Here is a 17,252-nt window from a genome sequence, read left to right as displayed (position 1 = left end):
CAAGTCCTACCCTCCAGAGCAGGAGAAAACAAGCATGCCCCATTTTATGCCCATTTAAAATGTGGTGTTTTGGGGGGGTTGGGCTGGTTTTATTTTGATTATGTATTTTGTAGTTTTATGTTTTGATTTTATTCTGTGAACCACCCTGAGACCTCTGTGTATAGGGTGGTATATAAATTCAAGAAATAATAATAAAATAATCTTCCATATGGGAGCCCTTTATATAAGTGCAGACAGCTATCATATATCCTCCTAGTCTGTTCTTTTCCAGGCTAAGCATACTCAGCTCCCTCAACCATTCCTCATAAGGCTTGGTTTCCAGATCATCTTGGTCATTCCACTCCACACACATTGAAGGCAGCTTCTCAAATTTGTCTGCTCCATTCACATAATGTTTGAGTACATTATCCTGCAAGAGAGTCACACTGCTCACATATCCCAGAATGAAGATATTAGATAAATAGAATTATTATTATTACCCGTGTAATTTCATGCACGGCATTTCCGTGCATTGCTCTGGTTTGCCAGAAGCGGCTTAGTCAGGCTGGCTACATGACCTAGAAGCTGTATGCCAGCTCCCTCAGCCAGTAAAACGAGATGAACGCTGCAACCCCAGAGTTGTCCAAGACTGGACCTAACAGTCAGGGGTTCCTTTACCTTTATTTACCACAGCATTTTACAATATACAGTATGCAACTGCACTACACACAGTCTTTCCTATCCTGAGTAAATAAATGTTAAGCTAAGATTACAAGTTTTTGGGTTGTGTCCAATACTAATCCACGCAGAGCTGTTGATATTAATGGATATGACTAACTTAGGTTTATTGATTTCAGTGGGTCTACTCTGAGTAGAACTAACTTTAGATGCAAACATTGTTCATCTCTCTGGTAGTGTCTATCTAGTTCTTAAAAAAACCAAAAAACCATAGACTCATGTGTTTTTGTATGGAGGTGTATGACTGTGGCTTCCAGAATAACAAAGAAAAAAAGCATGTTCTGAAGGACAGTGAAGAAGGAGGCAGCAGCAGCATCCATGGCTGGAGAAAACCCAGGGTGTTCCCAAGGTTCTTTTGTTAGTTCTTTGTGATATTCTTTGGAATGCTGCTCTAAACCACTGCTAACTGCCACTGCCTGGGGGATACATACCATCTCTTGGGTGCAAAGACTGCATTCAGGTCAGTTTCACAAAGATGGAGCTGATTTCCCTCATCAATCACTTTCCCCTTTTGGACTGCTACTTCAACTTGTACACTACTCTAGCCCTGGCTCTATTCATCAGCCTCTTCCAAATGATCCAATGTAGCACCTTTGCATAGTACAAGAGACTTGACCAAGCATAGAGAAGCATCTTGTCCTTTTCAGTTGAACCTGAAGTCACTGAGAATCCCCACTCCCTGGAGGAACAGCTGGGCAGTTGGTTCCCCGCTGAGACTGGCACACCGATGGTGAGTTTCAGTATCCCCTTTGTTCATGTCTGAATTTGACTCAGCCCCCCCCCCACCACATTTGGTTTTCTCAACTTACAACAGCAATATGTACTTACAAATTTATTTAAGAGATTTCCTACCTTTCCTTCAGTGCAAAGTCAGGGCAGGTTACAGCCATGTAATCAAATAATTTGTTGTTTAGTCGTTTAGTCGTGTCCGACTCTTCGTGACCCCATGGACCAGAGCATGCCAGGCACTCCTGTCTTCCACTGCCTAATCAAATATTTGTTGTTGTTTAGTCATTTAGTCGTGTCCGACTCTTCGTGACCCCATGGACCAGAGCACGCCAGGCACCTCTGTCCTCCACTACCTCAAATCAAATATTAGCAAAATCCAAAATAAAACAATTATATGACAATACAGGTGATCTCACAGATATGGCGCAGAAAATGAGAAAATGATAATTCATGGGGATGGATTTTCATGCTTTAGGGAAGAAAGCAGAAGTGTGGTGCCATGATCATAATGAAAATGGCATTTTAACAGTCTCTGTTAAACATTGATATTGAATGAACTTCTAAGTGAGATGGGAGGAGTCAAAAATGACCTGAGAGTATTGCATGCTTTGGCCACCAGGAGGAAGTAGCCTTATACAGATCCAGACTGTTGGTCCATCCAGCTTAGTATAGTCGAAGCAGACCAGTGGCAGCTCTCCAGGGGTTCAGACAGGGATTTTTCCTGGTCCTACTTAGAGATACCCTGATGACACTTGGAACATGCCTCAATCTGCCTGATGGATCTGTTCCCTGTTTGGTAAGGTGTTTCCAACTGGTTGTTCTTCCTTTTGAATAACTTTGCTGCCTCCTCTCTTCCTAGAAGGAACACGTGGAACACAGAAGTCATCTCCAAGCAGCTGTTGGAAAAGAAGAAGGTAAGCCATTGAGACAGGAACCAGCTCATCCTGGTGATGAGAGAGAGAGAGAGAGAGAGAGAGAGAGAGAGAGAGAGAGAGAGCGTAAAAACTACTGCTGACATTTGATAATTCACATGGTCTTTTCTTAACATCTATGAAAGTGTACATACACACCCTTGTCATTTGTTGCTTGGGTTTCTTTAATAAGACAACTGCAAGATAATACAAACCAAATTAAAAATCTTAAACAACAACAGCCTTATTTAAAACTGAAATACACCCAGGAGAACTTGTAGAGGATCGCCTAACAAAAGTACTTAGAGTTGAGTTAGTAAATGCAATCTAGAAGTTGGCTTTCAATGCCCATTACCCCTGACCATTGGACATGCTTGCTAGGGTTGATGGGCACTGGAGTCCAACAACATTTGGAAGGCCACAGGTTCACCACTGCTGCTCTGAAATAAAATCAGTGCCTCTTGGGTCTCCAAATTGGTATATATGTTTTCTAATACTTCTAATAAATATATAAATGTGCCATGAGTGCTGACAGGGAAGTATCAGGCCCCTGCAGGTCAAAAATAGACAGGACGCTTGGAATGCAACTGGCTTTTTATTCACAGAATGTAGCAAGTGAAGTCTTCCCTGCTCAACTCTTTCAGCTTGAGAAGTTGCAGGAAACTGAGCTTCGGATCTGCCTTTCCCCTCTACAGCTCTTCCCAACAGATGGGGACTGCAATGTGGCAGTGAGCTCCTCCTCTGCTTCTGCCAGACCCATTGCTTGACAACATGTAGGACACTCCAAGAGGGGGTGTGAGAGGAGGAGAACCAGCAAGACTGGAATTGTCCTGCTGTGGAATGGTCAGTGTACCCTCCATCCCTTCTCGCCTCCCCTCTTTCTCATTTTGGTTTGGAATGTGCTTTATTTCTAAGTTTAAATTTCCTCTTCACATTTCACAAATATTTTCAACAGGAACAAAAACAAACACTTTACAAATCCAATGTACTTTCCCTTTGACTTCCTTCCCCTCCTTTTTATTTTTATTACTGCATATCCAATTCATATCTATTTACTAATTTCCCCTTATGTTCTCCCTAGCTTTCTCTTACTGCACGTGCTTAAATCAGTCCTACTAATGTTTTGATTTGTTTACAATGTGTCTTCAGATAGTCAATAATTCCCCCCCCACTCCATTTTAAAAAGTCTTTCTTCTTGGTTTCTTGTTCTTCTGGTAAGTTTTGCCATGTCTGTGTACTCCATGTTTTGCCATGTCTGTGTACTTCCTTCCATTTTGGGGCAGAAATTATGGAAGGGCCTTCTTCCTCTGACCCGCTCCCTCCCTTGATCACTCCACCCTCCTACTTCTAGCACCTCCCACCACCAGGACCCAGGGTCTAAGTCCTCGTCTTCTCTGTCTTCCCTGGGGAGCTTCTGGGCAAGAGGCTCTTGCCACCAGTGGCGGAGCTTCATGCTCTGACACCGGGGGGTGGAGAGCAGGCAGGGCAGGGCAGGCCATGTCCTGGGGGCAGGACATACTGCCCGCAGGGGCGTGGCACACGTGGGTGGTATGCTCCCCCCACACTCCTCTTCCTCCTCCAGTGCCTGCCACTCCTCCTCATCCAGCCAGCTCCTGACAAAATATAATTGTCTCTATACCAATTGGCTCCATACCATCCTGGAGGTGAAGGAAAGGTCACCAGTGCCTTCATTTGTCTTACAGGTACCAAACACCAGGAGACAGACCCACAAAATGGAGGCAGTTGCCATTCCTCCATACGCAGATTGCTATGTGACAACGTGACCTGCGCCATATGTGACAGGGCAGCCAAGGAGGCTGAGGAAGTGCTGCGTGTCTATGGATCAAAACCTGGGCTTTCTGCTTTGCAAATGCCATCACTTCCCATTGCCTCTTATGTGGGGAGCTCCAGCCTACCAGCCATTTCTGCTCAAAGAGATGACACAATTTTTCCATGGAGCAGCAGTAAACCTGCCACAAACTGTGGCCATCCAGAATTGGGCCCAGAAATAACCCCTTCATCCAGAAAGGAGCAACACATTCCCAAAGGCAAGAGGCAGAAGGAGAAACCACTCCATTATGCTCAGCAAGATGTTCCCATCTCCAGGGAGAATGACATAAGTCCCACCTGTTCTGACAGCCATTCCATGTTTAGTATAAATAAATGTTATGACAGCTCTGAGGACAGCAGTGGGGAAATGAGCGATCCCTTTTGCCTCTCTTCTAGCACATCATCAGAGCTGTCTTACAATAGTTGGGAAGATTACAGTCCCTCTTCTGACCTGTCCGAGCTATCAAATTTCAGCAAGAAGAGCCACATGCCTTTGAGGCATAAGAAAAATGAAGGGTCCTCTCTGAGTGAGAGGAAGAACCACCAGGGCATGAGATTCCACCATAAAGGAACAAGGCATTTCCCCAGTTCTTTACCTGTGATCTCCCAAGCAAATATCAAATCTCCTAGGGTTGAATTTGCTACTGAGGACACTCCCTTTGTAGCTAAGACTGTGAGAAAGACCTTGGAGTGGCATTTGGTTGTGAAAAGTATTCAACACAAATTGGGTCTTCCATCAGTCGTCCTCAGGTCACTCAGGGCCTTTTTGCCTCTTGGTATGGATTTCACTTGCCCGTACCGTCCAAAGAGGGAGCATACTGTGTTGATGAGGCCTCGGCTTCTTCCTTTCATGAGTGGGGCAAAGAGGAGGACACTAGAGAAACACATGAAAAAGATGATTCACATGCAATGCCGGGTGTTGCCAAAGCAAGTCCAAGAGGCCCTCAAGCATATGAAGCTAGATTATCCCCTCACCACAGATATAGCATCATCTGCACACAGGAAAGGAGGCCGAGGAGGAGTCGTCAAGGGTGAGAGGGAAGGGAAACTTCATAGGCATGTTCTACATTTGGAATCCACAGCCAGAGAAACAGCCCTCAAATCTCCCCCTCCTTCCAAAGCAACCCCCCAGACTATAACTGAGAAGAAGTCCTTTGAGGCCAGACATGAGATGCTACTTCGGTCGCAGCACACTGCTGCATTTGTCCAAGCAAGGACAAGTTTTCTTCCTGCTAATGAGGAGCAGTCTTTGGATTCCCATGTGCTTAAAAAGAAGGTGCAGCACCCATGGGACGAGCCCACACTGATACAAGAGATCCCATTCATTGAGCAGGGGACTTGGGAGGATCTGGAATGGCACGTGAGAAAAAAGAGGTTGCAGCATGATTGGGGGTTGCCAAGTCTTGTCCAGAGATCTCTCCATTCTGTTTTCCCCGTTGTCCCCCAATTGCATCAGCACCGGACATTGCAGCACATGGAGGTGAGTGTTCTTCTGGCTGAGCTCTCCTTCCTTAGCGATGCCATCATCCAAGAACTAGAGCAGAATCTGCTGAAAAGAATCATGCTTCACCGATGGCACTTACCCCCAAGGGTCCTTGAGTCCCTCAGGCTACTTTCCCCAGAGATGGTGACTGTTGCAGGGAAACAGGATGGAACTAGGATAGGGAGGAGGACAATGCCAAGTCAGCTTTTGATGTACCCCACACTTCAGTCTGAAGCAACAGAGAATAAGATATTCCACTTGGATGAAAAATGGCCGGACGTTTCCCCAACCTTGGCCATGAGTGCAATGAAGCCCAAACTGCTGCCCACGTTTCCTAGAGCTAGAGAAGTTGCTGTTGAGTTCTTAGAAGTGCGGACAGAGTTTCTCTATGCTCAGGTCAGAGAGAATCTGGAACTGCACATTAGAAAAAAGAAGCTACAACATGAATGGGGCTTGCCTAGTCTTATTCAGAAATCCTTGCATGGCTTCAAATCACAGGCTCCCCCACTGCCAAGTCTCCAAAGGGCGAAAGCCCATGTCTACATTCTACTACAGAAACCGTCATTCCTTCCCCAAAGCACCTACAGTCAGTTGGATTTCCACATTCAAAGGATGAAGCTACAGAGACAATGGAAGTTGCCTAAGAGGGTTTTGGAATCTATCAAGCTTTTCCGCCCTGCGTTTGGGACAGGTCCCTTGGAACCACAAATTACAGAGTACCAAAATAAAAGCTGTGACTCTCTGGGCAGATTCTCCTCTCCCATCCCAGTAGCCAGAGAAGAGCTGGTAGAGGCAAGGCAGGCAACATTTGTGGGTGAGAACATCTTCACACATGGACCCAAGGCTTACAGGGCACAGCAAATGGTCAGCCCACACCAGGATATGGAGGCAGGAGAAGTCCCTGAGGGAGCTTTTTCTGAATCATCAGCTGCCTCTACAGATCACCCTAGCCTCAGGAGAAGGTCCACAGAATCTGATCTCCAACCCATGGGAAGCTTCAAGATCACACTTGAAGACTCCCTCCAGAAGTTTGCCCCTCTTTATAGCCAAGTGAAGCCCAGAAGCACATTTCTGCCCTTGGTGGAGGGTGAAGCAGTGGATAAGGGGGAGCTGAACATCAGGCATGAGTTTCCAGAGCACCAACCTAGTCAACAGAGTGAAATCTTGAATGGGAAAGATGCCATAACCAGGGCAGCAGTGGAAGACCGCTACTTCTACTGCCCTTGCTATTGGATAACATACAAGCACCCAGGATTGAGTACTGTACACCAAGAAGTAAGCAACAGAAAAACATTTGGGTTGATGCCTGCCTCCCCACAGTCAGCTCAAGTTCTTTCTATGCTGAAGCCCCATAGTTTGGACAAGATGAACCACCACTTGGCCAAGAAGCACAGGGAGATGCAGTTGAGAGATATTCCAAATGTTGTCACCTCATCTTCAACAAGGGAACATTTCACTTTCTTGGGGGAGTTGCCCAGCATGCACTTGGAACCTTTGGCTACAGTGTTCCAGGAAAGATGTTCCTCATCCCAAATCAGCCAAGTGAAGATTAGGGTCCAGGAGCTGGAACCCCCAATATTCCAGAATGAAGCAAGGGAGTTGCTTATGACTAGATCCCCACAGCCGATGTTTGCAGACACTGCACACAAACCCTCTTCAGGGAAATCAGTGACCCCTGCTTCAAATATGAATCTTTTGGAAGACCATCTCAAGAAAAAAAATATGGAGGCTAAATTCCAATTGACGGAAGTATTTCAGGAGCCAGTGCCAACATTTCTTACAAAGGAAGCCTGCGATCTTTTGGAACTTCACATACAGCGCAAAAGACTCCAGCATGAGTGGGGGCTGCCATCTCTAGTGCAGAAATCTTTGCATGCCTTTGTCCCTCTTCCACCTGAGCTACAGAGGAGTAAAAAAGCAGGCGCATCAACACATGTCACTGTTGAGAAACTGGGATATCAAGAGAAAGCGACTGCCCATGTACCACAATCTGTGTTAGAGACCATCCCCCCTCAAAAGGCCCTGCGTGTTGTAAGTCCAGATGTCAAGAATGGCATAGAAGCCCACGTGAGGAGCTGGGCCATGGAGCACCAGTGGGGACTTCCCAAACTGATTCAGGATTCTCTGAGGGCAATTGCTCCCACTCAACTTGCGTCCCATTTCAAAGAAGATCATCGTAAGTCCTACGAGCAAGATGAAATCCCTACTCTTTCTGAGGGAAGAGAGCCTTTGAAGCAACTCACACCCAAAGCAGGAGCCAGGGGTCATCCAAAAGCTACTATCCACCAAGGACATGGAGTGGCAACCACAGGCACAGGTGTGGAACTGACTACGTTTGAATCATCTGAGATGAAGCCACCTTTGCTCACAGAGGAAGCTTGGAATCTTCTGGAATTCCACATTGGAAAGAAGAAAATCCAGCACATGTGGGGTCTTCCCTCCACTGTCCTGAAGTCCTTATGTGCCTTTGCCCTATTTCCCCCTGATCCAGAGAATCATCGGGGAGAAAACATAACAAATATTCACCCCTGGGATTGGGTAGAAGTGAGAACGATAATCAGTAATCTTGCTTTCATCAGCTCGGATATGAAGGAGAGACTAGAGGCTCACGTGAGGAATATAACCACAAAGCACAGATGGGAAATACCAAAGCGGGTACAGGAATCACTGAGGGCATTTCAACGGCCCAGATCACTTCCTCAATCTGAACTGGATCCGTTATCTCGTCAATACAAATCTTCCCAAGGGCATACTAATGGTTCCCAGACTGACGATGACAATGAACACTCATCAGAAGAAGCCAAGAGAAGGGTAAAAGGAAAGCAAGAGAGGGCAGGAACTGTGCCATCAAACTTTAAAGTAACTGCTTTCTTAAGCCTTGAGGTGAACCTAAATTTTCTCACAAGGGTCACCCAGGACCTGTTGGAATTCCACATCCAGCATAAGAAGATCCAGCATGCATGGGGCCTACCATCCTCTGTGTTGAGGTCATTGAAGGCCTTTGGCCCATACCCCCTTGAGATACAGATGCAACACACAGGAAGGAACATGACGACGGCAATCCAATGCAATGGGATGCAGGTACAAGTAATTATCCCAAGTCTCTCCTTCCTGAGTCCCAACACAAAAGAGCACCTGGAAGCTCACATGAGGAAGAGGGTGATACAGCACAGGTGGGGCCTTCCAAAACGGGTTCAGCAATCACTGGGAGGACTTCTCCGTCACAGACAACCTTTCGGATCAGGGCAGGACAATGTGCGGCCTTACCCCAGCAAATTCTTCCAAGTCCCTACAGCTGATTCCCAAACTGAAGATGACAAGGAAGACTTGGTGAAGGAGGAAATGGGCAACAGAAGGACAGCAGGGAAGGGATGGGGCTTCCCTCAAGGAAAGCAGGGAGCAACCACAGCTGTGAACTTTGAAGAAACTACTTTCTTATGGCCTGGGGCAAAGCTAGCCTTCCTCACAGATGAAGCACAAGATCTTCTGGAATTCCATATCCGACAGAAGAAACTCCAGCACACATGGGGCCTACCCTCCTCTGTGTTGAAGTCCATGCATGCCTTTGCCCCATTTCTCTTGTCTAAGCTTTGCCCGCATGAGCAAAGCTTAGACAAGAGAATGACTAAGGCAAACCAATGGGTTAAGGTAGAAGTGAAAGAGATTGTCTGGGATCTCTTCTTCCCAAGTCCAGACACCATAGATCGCCTGGAAGCTCATGAGAGGAGGAGGGTGGTTAAGCACAGATGGGGCCTTCCGATGAGGGTTCAGCAATCACTCGGAGTATTTCTACATCCCAGACATGCTTTAGGATTGGAATTGGAGAATGCACAGTATTTTTCTCCTCACTACAAATCCTCCCAGGTGGCTAGAGATTCCTCTGAAACAGAAGGTGACAATGAAGACATGAAAGAATTCAAAGTCAAGAGAAGGACAACAGAGAAAATGGAGGTCTTCAACCAATTGAAACAGGGAGCAGACTCAACTATGAACTTGAATGTAACTGCTTTCTTATCGCCTGGAGTGAAACTTGGTTTCTTAAACAATGAGACCTGTGAAATTCTCGAATTTCACATCCTGCGCAAAAAACTCCACCATACTTGGGGCCTACCCTCCAATGTGCTGAAGTCCCTGCATGCCTTTGCTCCATTTCACCTTGAGACAGAGAAACACAAGCAAAGCATGACCATGAGATACCCATGGGAGATAGAAGAAGCCCCTATTATTTCAAGGAGTCTCACGTTCCTCAGCCAAGAGTTACAGGAGAACCTGGATGCCCATGTGAGGCGTATGACTACACACCATAGGTGGCAACTTCCAGAACAGGTTTCACAATCACTGAGGGCATTTCGGAATCCCAGAGCATTTTCCCAATCTGAGTTGGGTGAAGCAAGGTCTCTAACACCTTTTCATGGCAAATTTCTCCAAGAGCATACTGTTGATTCCCAGACTGAAGATGAAAATGAAGTCTTGGTGGAGGAGGAAATGGACAACAGAAGAAGAGCAGCAGGAAAGGGATGGGTTTTTCCCCAAGGGAAGGAGGGAGTAACTGTACAATCAAACTTTAAAGTAACTGCTTTATCAAGCCTTGAGGTGAACCTAAATTTTCTCACAAGGGTCACCCAGGACCTGTTGGAATTCCACATCCAGCATAAGAAGATCCAGCATGCATGGGGCCTACCATCCTCTGTGTTGAAGTCATTGAAGGCCTTTGGCCCATACCCCCTTGAGATACAGAAGCAGATGCAACACACAAGAAGGAACATGACAACGGCAACGCAATGCAATTGGATGGAGGTACAAGTTGTTATCCCAAGTCTCTCCTTCCTGAGTCCCAACACAAAAGAGCACCTGGAAGCTCACATGAGGAAGAGGGTGGTACAGCACAGATGGGGCCTTCCAAAGCGGGTTCAGCAATCACTGGGAGGATTTCTGCTTCCCAGACAACCTTTCGGATCTCGTCAGGATAATGTGCAGCCTTCCCTAGGCAAATTCTTCCAAGTGCCTACAGCTGATTCCCAGACTGAAGATGACAATGAGGACTTGGTGAAGGAGGAAATGGGCAACAGAAGGACAGCAGGGAAGGGATGGGGCTTCCCTCAAGGAAAGCAGGGAGCAACCACAGCTGTGAACTTTGAAGAAACTACTTTCTTATGGCCTGGGGCAAAGCTTGCCTTCCTCACAGATGAAGCACAAGATCTTCTGGAATTCCATATCCGACAGAAGAAACTCCAGCACACATGGGGCCTACCCTCCTCTGTGTTGAAGTCCATGCATGCCTTTGCCCCATTTCTCCATGGGTCTCAGACGCATGTGGAAAGCTTAGGCAAGAGAATGACTAAGGCAAACCAATGGGATAAGGTAGAAGTGAAAGAGATTGTTTGGGATCTCTTCTTCCCAAGTCCAGACACCAAAGATCGCCTGGAAGCTCATGAGAGGAGGAGGGTGGCTAAGCACAGATGGGGCCTTCCAATGCGGGTTCAGCAATCACTGGGAGTATTTCTACATCCCAGACATGCTTTAGGATTGGAATCGGAGAATGAACAGTATTTTTCTCCTCACTACAAATCCTCCCAGGTGGCTAGAGATTCCTCTGAAACAGAAGGTGACAATGAAGAAATGAAAGAATTCAAAGTCAAGAGAAGGACAACAGAGAAAATAGAGGTCTTCAACCAATTGAAACAGGGAGCAGACTCATCTATGAACTTGAATGTAACTGCTTTCCTGTGGCCTGGAGTCAAACTTGGTTTCTTAACCAATGAGACCTGGGAATTTCTTGAATTTCACATCCTGCGCAAGAAACTCCACCATGCTTGGGGCCTACCCTCCAATGTGCTGAAGTCCTTGCATGGCTTTGCTCCATTTCACCTTGAGACAGAGAAACACAAGCAAAGCATGACCATGAGATACCCATGGGAGAAAGAAGAAGCCCATATTATTTCAAGGAGTCTCACGTTCCTCAGCCAAGACTTACAGGAGAACCTGGATGCCCATGTGAGGCGTATGACTACACACCATAGGTGGCAACTTCCAGAACAGGTTTCACAATCACTGAGGGCATTTCGGCATCTCAGACCCTTTCCCCAATGTGAGTTGGGTGAAGCAAGGTCTCTAACACCTTTTCATGGCAAATTTCCCCAAGAGCCTGAAGCTGATTCCCATTCAGAAGAGGACAAGGAAGACTTGGTGGAGGAGGAAATGGGCAACAGAAGAACAGGAGAGAAAGGATGGGGCTTTCCACAAGGAAAGCAGGGAGCAACCACAACTGTGAACTTTGAAGAAACTACTTTCTTATGGCCTGGGGCAAAGCTTGCTTTCCTCACAGATGAAGCGCAAGATCTTCTGGAATTCCATATCCGACAGAAGAAACTCCAGCACACATGGGGGCTACCCTCCTCTGTGCTGAAGTCCATGCATGCCTTTGCCCCATTTCTCCATGGGTCTCAGACGCATGTGGAAAGCTTAGGCAAGAGAATGACTAAGGCACGCCAAGGGGATAAGGTAGAAGTGAAAGAGATTGTCTGGGATCCCTTCTTCCCAAGTCCAGACACAAAAGATCGCCTGGAAGCTCATGAGAGGAGGAGGGTGGCTAAGCACAGATGGGGCCTTCCAATGCGGGTTCAGCAATCACTGGGAGTATTTCTACATCCCAGACATGCTTTAGGATTGGAATTGGAGAATGCACAGGATTTTTCTCCTTCTCACTACAAATCCTCCCAGGTGGCTAGAGATTACTCTGAAACAGAAGGTGACAATGAAGACATGAAAGACTCCATGGTCAAAAGAAGGACAATAAGGAATATGGAGGTCTTCAACCAATTGAAACAGGGAGCAGACTCAACTATGAACTTGAATGTAACTGCTTTCTTGTGGCCTGGAGTGAAACTTGGTTTCTTAACCAATGAGACCTGGGAATTTCTTGAATTTCACATCCTGCGCAAGAAACTCCACCATGTTTGGGGCCTACCCTCCAATGTGCTGAAGTCCTTGCATGCCTTTGCTCCATTTCATCTTGAGACAGAGAAACACAGGCAAAGCATGACCATGAGATACCCATGGGAGAAAGAAGAAGCCAATATTATTTCAAGGAGTCTCACGTTCCTCAGCCAAGAGTTACAGGAGAACCTGGATGCCCATGTGAGGCGTATGACTACACACCATAGGTGGCACCTTCCAGAACAGGTTTCACAATCACTGAGGGCATTTCGGAATCCCAGAGCATTTTCCCAATCTGAGTTGGGTGAAGCAAGGTCTCTAACACCTTTTCATCGCAAATTCTCCCAAGAGCCTGAAGCTGATTCCCATTCAGAAGATGACAAGGAAGACTTTCTAGAAGATGCCAAGGTAAGAAAAATGGCAGTAGAGAAACTGGAGAGGAAGCTCAATTATGTTCAAAAGGCAGCAGCTACACCTGTATTGGCTCAAGCGACTACTTTCTTATTGCCTGAGGTGACTCTTCCTTTCCTCACGGATGAGGCCCAGAACCTTCTGGAATCACACATTCAGCACAAGAAACTCCATCATGCATGGGGCTTACCTTCCTCTGTGTTGAAATCCCTGCATGCTTTTGCTCCATTTCTCATTGAATCAGAGAAGCACCCACCATACATGGAAGGAGAGAATATAGCCAACGGAGTTTCATGGGACAGAGGGGAAGTATACATTATTACTCCGACTCTCTCATTCCTCAGTCCAGACACAACAGAGTGTCTAGATGCTCATGTTAGGAGCATGACTGCAAAGCATAGATGGGGGCTTCCAAAACATGCTCAAAATATGCTTAGAGCATTTCTACCTCCTGTGTCACATCAGTTTGAGGAAATCAGGCCTCAAACTCATCCCCACAACTCTACATTTTATCAAGACTCTCACACCCAACTTCTGGGGGAGAATGAGGAGGAGAGACTTCTGGCAAGAACCTCATCTATTACCCATTTTATAGACTGTGTGGCAGAGTTGCCTTTCCTCGCTGATGGTGCTCAAGATGTTCTGGAAGTCCACATCCAGCACAAGAAGATCCAGCATCAGTGGGGCTTGCCAGCCATTATTCAGAAATCGGTGCGTGCATTTGCTCCACCCCCCTTGGAGCCACAGGAGAGCCCCCAAACTTCAGTGGGAGTGAGCACTGCTGGAAGGAGACAAAATAACTTTATTGATGAATGGAGAGCTGGTGCCAAGGAATGGCCTACGACAACAGAGGTTCCTGTTTCTTCCCAGCACTCACATTTCTTACACTCAAGATCAAAAGAACACCTGGAAAAACACACCAAGAACCTCAACATAGAGCACCAGTGGCACCTCCCTAACCTGGCTCAGAAGTCAACAAGGGACTTTATCCCAGAAGCTGATGAAATGGAGAAGGAGGAGCCTTTGACTTATTCTGGTGCTCAGACCCTCCAAGTGCCAAACACTCCTTTTCAAACAGGAGCAGAAAAGGAAGCCAGCTCAGGGTCAGAAGATCAACCCACATACAGCTCAGAGCTGTTTTGGAAAATACAGCATAGGATGGTTTCCTGGCCAGATGCCGAAAAGGATAGTGGATCTCTCTATCCTCTTACAAAAGTTCAGCATTTCACAGTAATCCAAGGGACAAGCAGCAGCTCAGAGGGTGAAAGAGAAGCACCGCAAGTGAGTGCACTGCAGATAGTTACACTGAATCTACATCATGCTGCACAGTATCCACAAATTCCTGGCAAGGCAGAGGAGTCTTGTGAGATATTCAACTGTCCCTGCTCATGTCATTCATCAACATCCACAAAAGGCTCAGCTTCATCATTACAATTAGTTGCAGAGCAAAGGTGGAGGCAAGAGCAGCAAGAAAATTCCCAGGAAAATGGAAAGGAGACAGAGGCAGGGTCCTTTTCTCAGATATCAGAGAATAATGGGCCCCAGGACTCTGTTTCATTCCCAGGAGAAAGTAGAAAAGATTCTTCCATTTCAAAGGAAGCCGAGGTGGATTTTTCTGTTCAGACATCAGCTAATATTGAATGCCAGGACTCTGATTCATCCTCAGGAGACAGAGATAAGAATACTTCCCTCTCAAAGGAAGGCAAGGCTGACTCCTCTTCTCAGCCATCATTGAATACCGAACTCCAGATCCATTCTTCATCCTCAGGAGATAATAAAGATCCTTCCCTCTCACAAGAGGCAGAGGCAGATGCCACTTCTCAGATATCACATAATATTGAATCCCAAGTCTCTGGTTCATCCTTAGGTGAATGTATGAAGGATGCTTCACTCTCAGAACATGAATTTTCCCAGGCATATTTTGGGCCTTTGAAGGCAGATGACACTCAACAGTACAACACTCTTGTCTCCCAGCAAGCCTTGGATCCCACCACACCGCCACCCCATACCCTTGACTCTCAATGTTTCCATGAGCATGTGGTGGACCCTGTGCATTATAGCCAGGCAGATCAACAGCACCAGGCAGAATGGGACAAACAAAGCTGTGACAGTGAGGAAAGGAAGCAAATAACCAACCAAATTATTGAAGATACAGCCACCAGCAGTGACAAAGGGGGCCAAGCACCCGGACAGCTAAAAGGGTGGTCCTCTGAATCCCCTTGCTGTAACCTGAAACCTCCCCCACCCACCCCCAAAAGTGAGGACCCCATGGAGCACCAAGGTATCCAAGTCTCTGAGAATAGGGAGACCTCAAGTGAAGACTCCCAAGATCAAGAACAATCCAACCAGCAGGTGTCACCTTTATCTCAAAATCAAGATTCTGCAAACACAGAAGTTGAATTCCAAATGCAGCCCACAGATGGTTCCCTGCTACAGACAAGTGATAATATGGGGAAAGAAAGGGAGGAAGGTGGTGCCTATTCATCTTCTGAGTACAGCACAGAATGTGAACTGGAGAGAGTCGGAGACTGGGATGGTGGCGAAGAAATAGGCAAGGAGAGCTCGTGTGTGAGAAAGGAGGAAGGAGTCAGTAGTGAAGATGCAGAGGAGATGCCCATGGTAGAGCCCAGAAGCCTGAGATATGCAGATTCTCTGACAGCAGGAGCACCCCAAGTTTCTCCAGAGGATGTTGTGCCTTCCTCAGAGACCTCAGATGAAAGGGCCAGCCTAAGCAAAACAAAGGTGTTTGATGTGGCAAGGCAAGCAGTTTCTGAACAATTTGAACACCTCCGTGCACCTCAGTCAGTTGCAGATGAAATGACTGAAGCTCTGGATCTCTCCAGGCCACTCTCTGTATCCCACAAAAGAGTGGCCTTCTGGGAGGAAAATCGTGATTTTGAACAGACAGAGATCTTGGGGGATGACAGGGAAGGAGAAGGAAAGGCTGGTGGAGAAGCATCCACAATAGATCCTGGAGGTGGGGAACACCAAGGAGCTGGGAGGAAGGATGAGGAGGAAGAAAGAGGAGAAGCAGAAGAAGTAAGAGATGGAGGAGGTGAAAGAGAAGGAGAAGTAAGAGATGGAGAAGGAGAAGTAAGAGAAGGAGAAGTAAGAGATGGAGAAGGAGAAGTAAGAGAAGGAGAAGGAGAAGTAAGAGAAGGAGAAGGAGAAGTAAGAGATGGAGAAGGAGAAATAAGAGATGGAGAGGGAGAAGTAAGAGACAGAAATGGTGAAGAAATTTTGGGTGGGAGAGGAAAGGCATCCCATAAAGAAACTATTGGAGAAAAAGAGTTATCAACCAAACATGAAAGCAAACAGGTAGCTAAGACAACAAGAGGGGAAGAGGCCCCCAGGTTAGAACATGGGATGGACAAGCAGCCGGTGCAAAAAGGCTCCCACCCTCACTCTGTAGGTGGCATATCTTCAAAACACACTGTGAAAACAGATGGGAAACTGTCTATACTTGGTAAAATCCTGGAGAGAAAAATGCATCTGAGGGATGGGATGAATATCTGGATGCAGAATACTGAAAGGCCGGGGGTCATTTCAGAAGGGAAGTCAAAGAAACGAGGCGCCGGCATTGGCCATGCAACAAGCGGCATGGGAAACCACCCTGGAGAAAGTCAGAGAGAGAGAAAGGATTTGGCCCAGTCCAAATTTAGGAAGAAAAGTGAAAGGAAGATGACTCAAAGCGTGTTGTACAAGAGGAAGCAGAGTGGGGGTGCTGGTGAAACAAGGCTCCCTGAGAAAAAAGAAAGGGGATCAGTCCGATGGGATCATGAATCTAAACCCAGAAAAGGGAGAATAAGTTTCAGGAGCTGGAAGCAGAGCATAATGTCAAAGCTCAGAGCAAGCAGCAGGGATAAAAAATCAAGCAGTGGATCGAGAAGCAGGTCAAGCAGTAGGGAACCAAGATCAAGCAGCCGGACAAGGAGCAGGGCAAGTAGCAGAAATGTAAGATTCAGCAGCTGGTCAAGAAGCCGGGGAAGCAGCAAGGGCCGAAATTCAAGCAGCAGGTCAAGAAGCCGGGGAAGAAGCAAGGACCCAAGTTCAAGCAGTAGAAATCCGAGATTGAGCAGCCGGTCAAGAAACAGGTCAAGCAGCAAGGACCCGAGTTCAAGCAGCAGGTCAAGCAGAAATTTAAAAAGTCCAGAAAGCACCGGGACAAGCAGCAAAGATGGAGCAGCAGTTGAGTGAGTGGCAAGGTGTGCACTAAGGATTGAAAACTGAGCATC

The 17,252-nt window shown here is 46.7% G+C and overlaps 1 protein-coding gene across 1 annotated transcript; it reads left to right on the top strand.

The window, feature by feature from the left end:
* The first annotated feature begins 5,054 nt into the window (after nt 1-5,054).
* On the top strand, nt 5,055-17,250 carry LOC144325216 (uncharacterized). The gene is made up of 2 exons (XM_077917814.1): nt 5,055-8,862; nt 9,997-17,250. The coding sequence occupies exons 1-2, from the start codon at nt 5,074-5,076 to the stop codon at nt 17,212-17,214; spliced, it is 11,007 nt and encodes a 3,668-aa protein (XP_077773940.1). The 5' UTR covers nt 5,055-5,073; the 3' UTR covers nt 17,215-17,250.
* Nucleotides 17,251-17,252: the final 2 nt, after the last annotated feature.

This window comes from Podarcis muralis, chromosome 13 (assembly GCF_964188315.1).
Source record: "Podarcis muralis chromosome 13, rPodMur119.hap1.1, whole genome shotgun sequence".
Classification (NCBI taxonomy): Eukaryota; Metazoa; Chordata; class Lepidosauria; order Squamata; family Lacertidae; genus Podarcis; species Podarcis muralis.
Note: the sequence above shows the minus strand (reverse complement) of the source record. Positions and strands in the feature narration are given on the sequence as shown.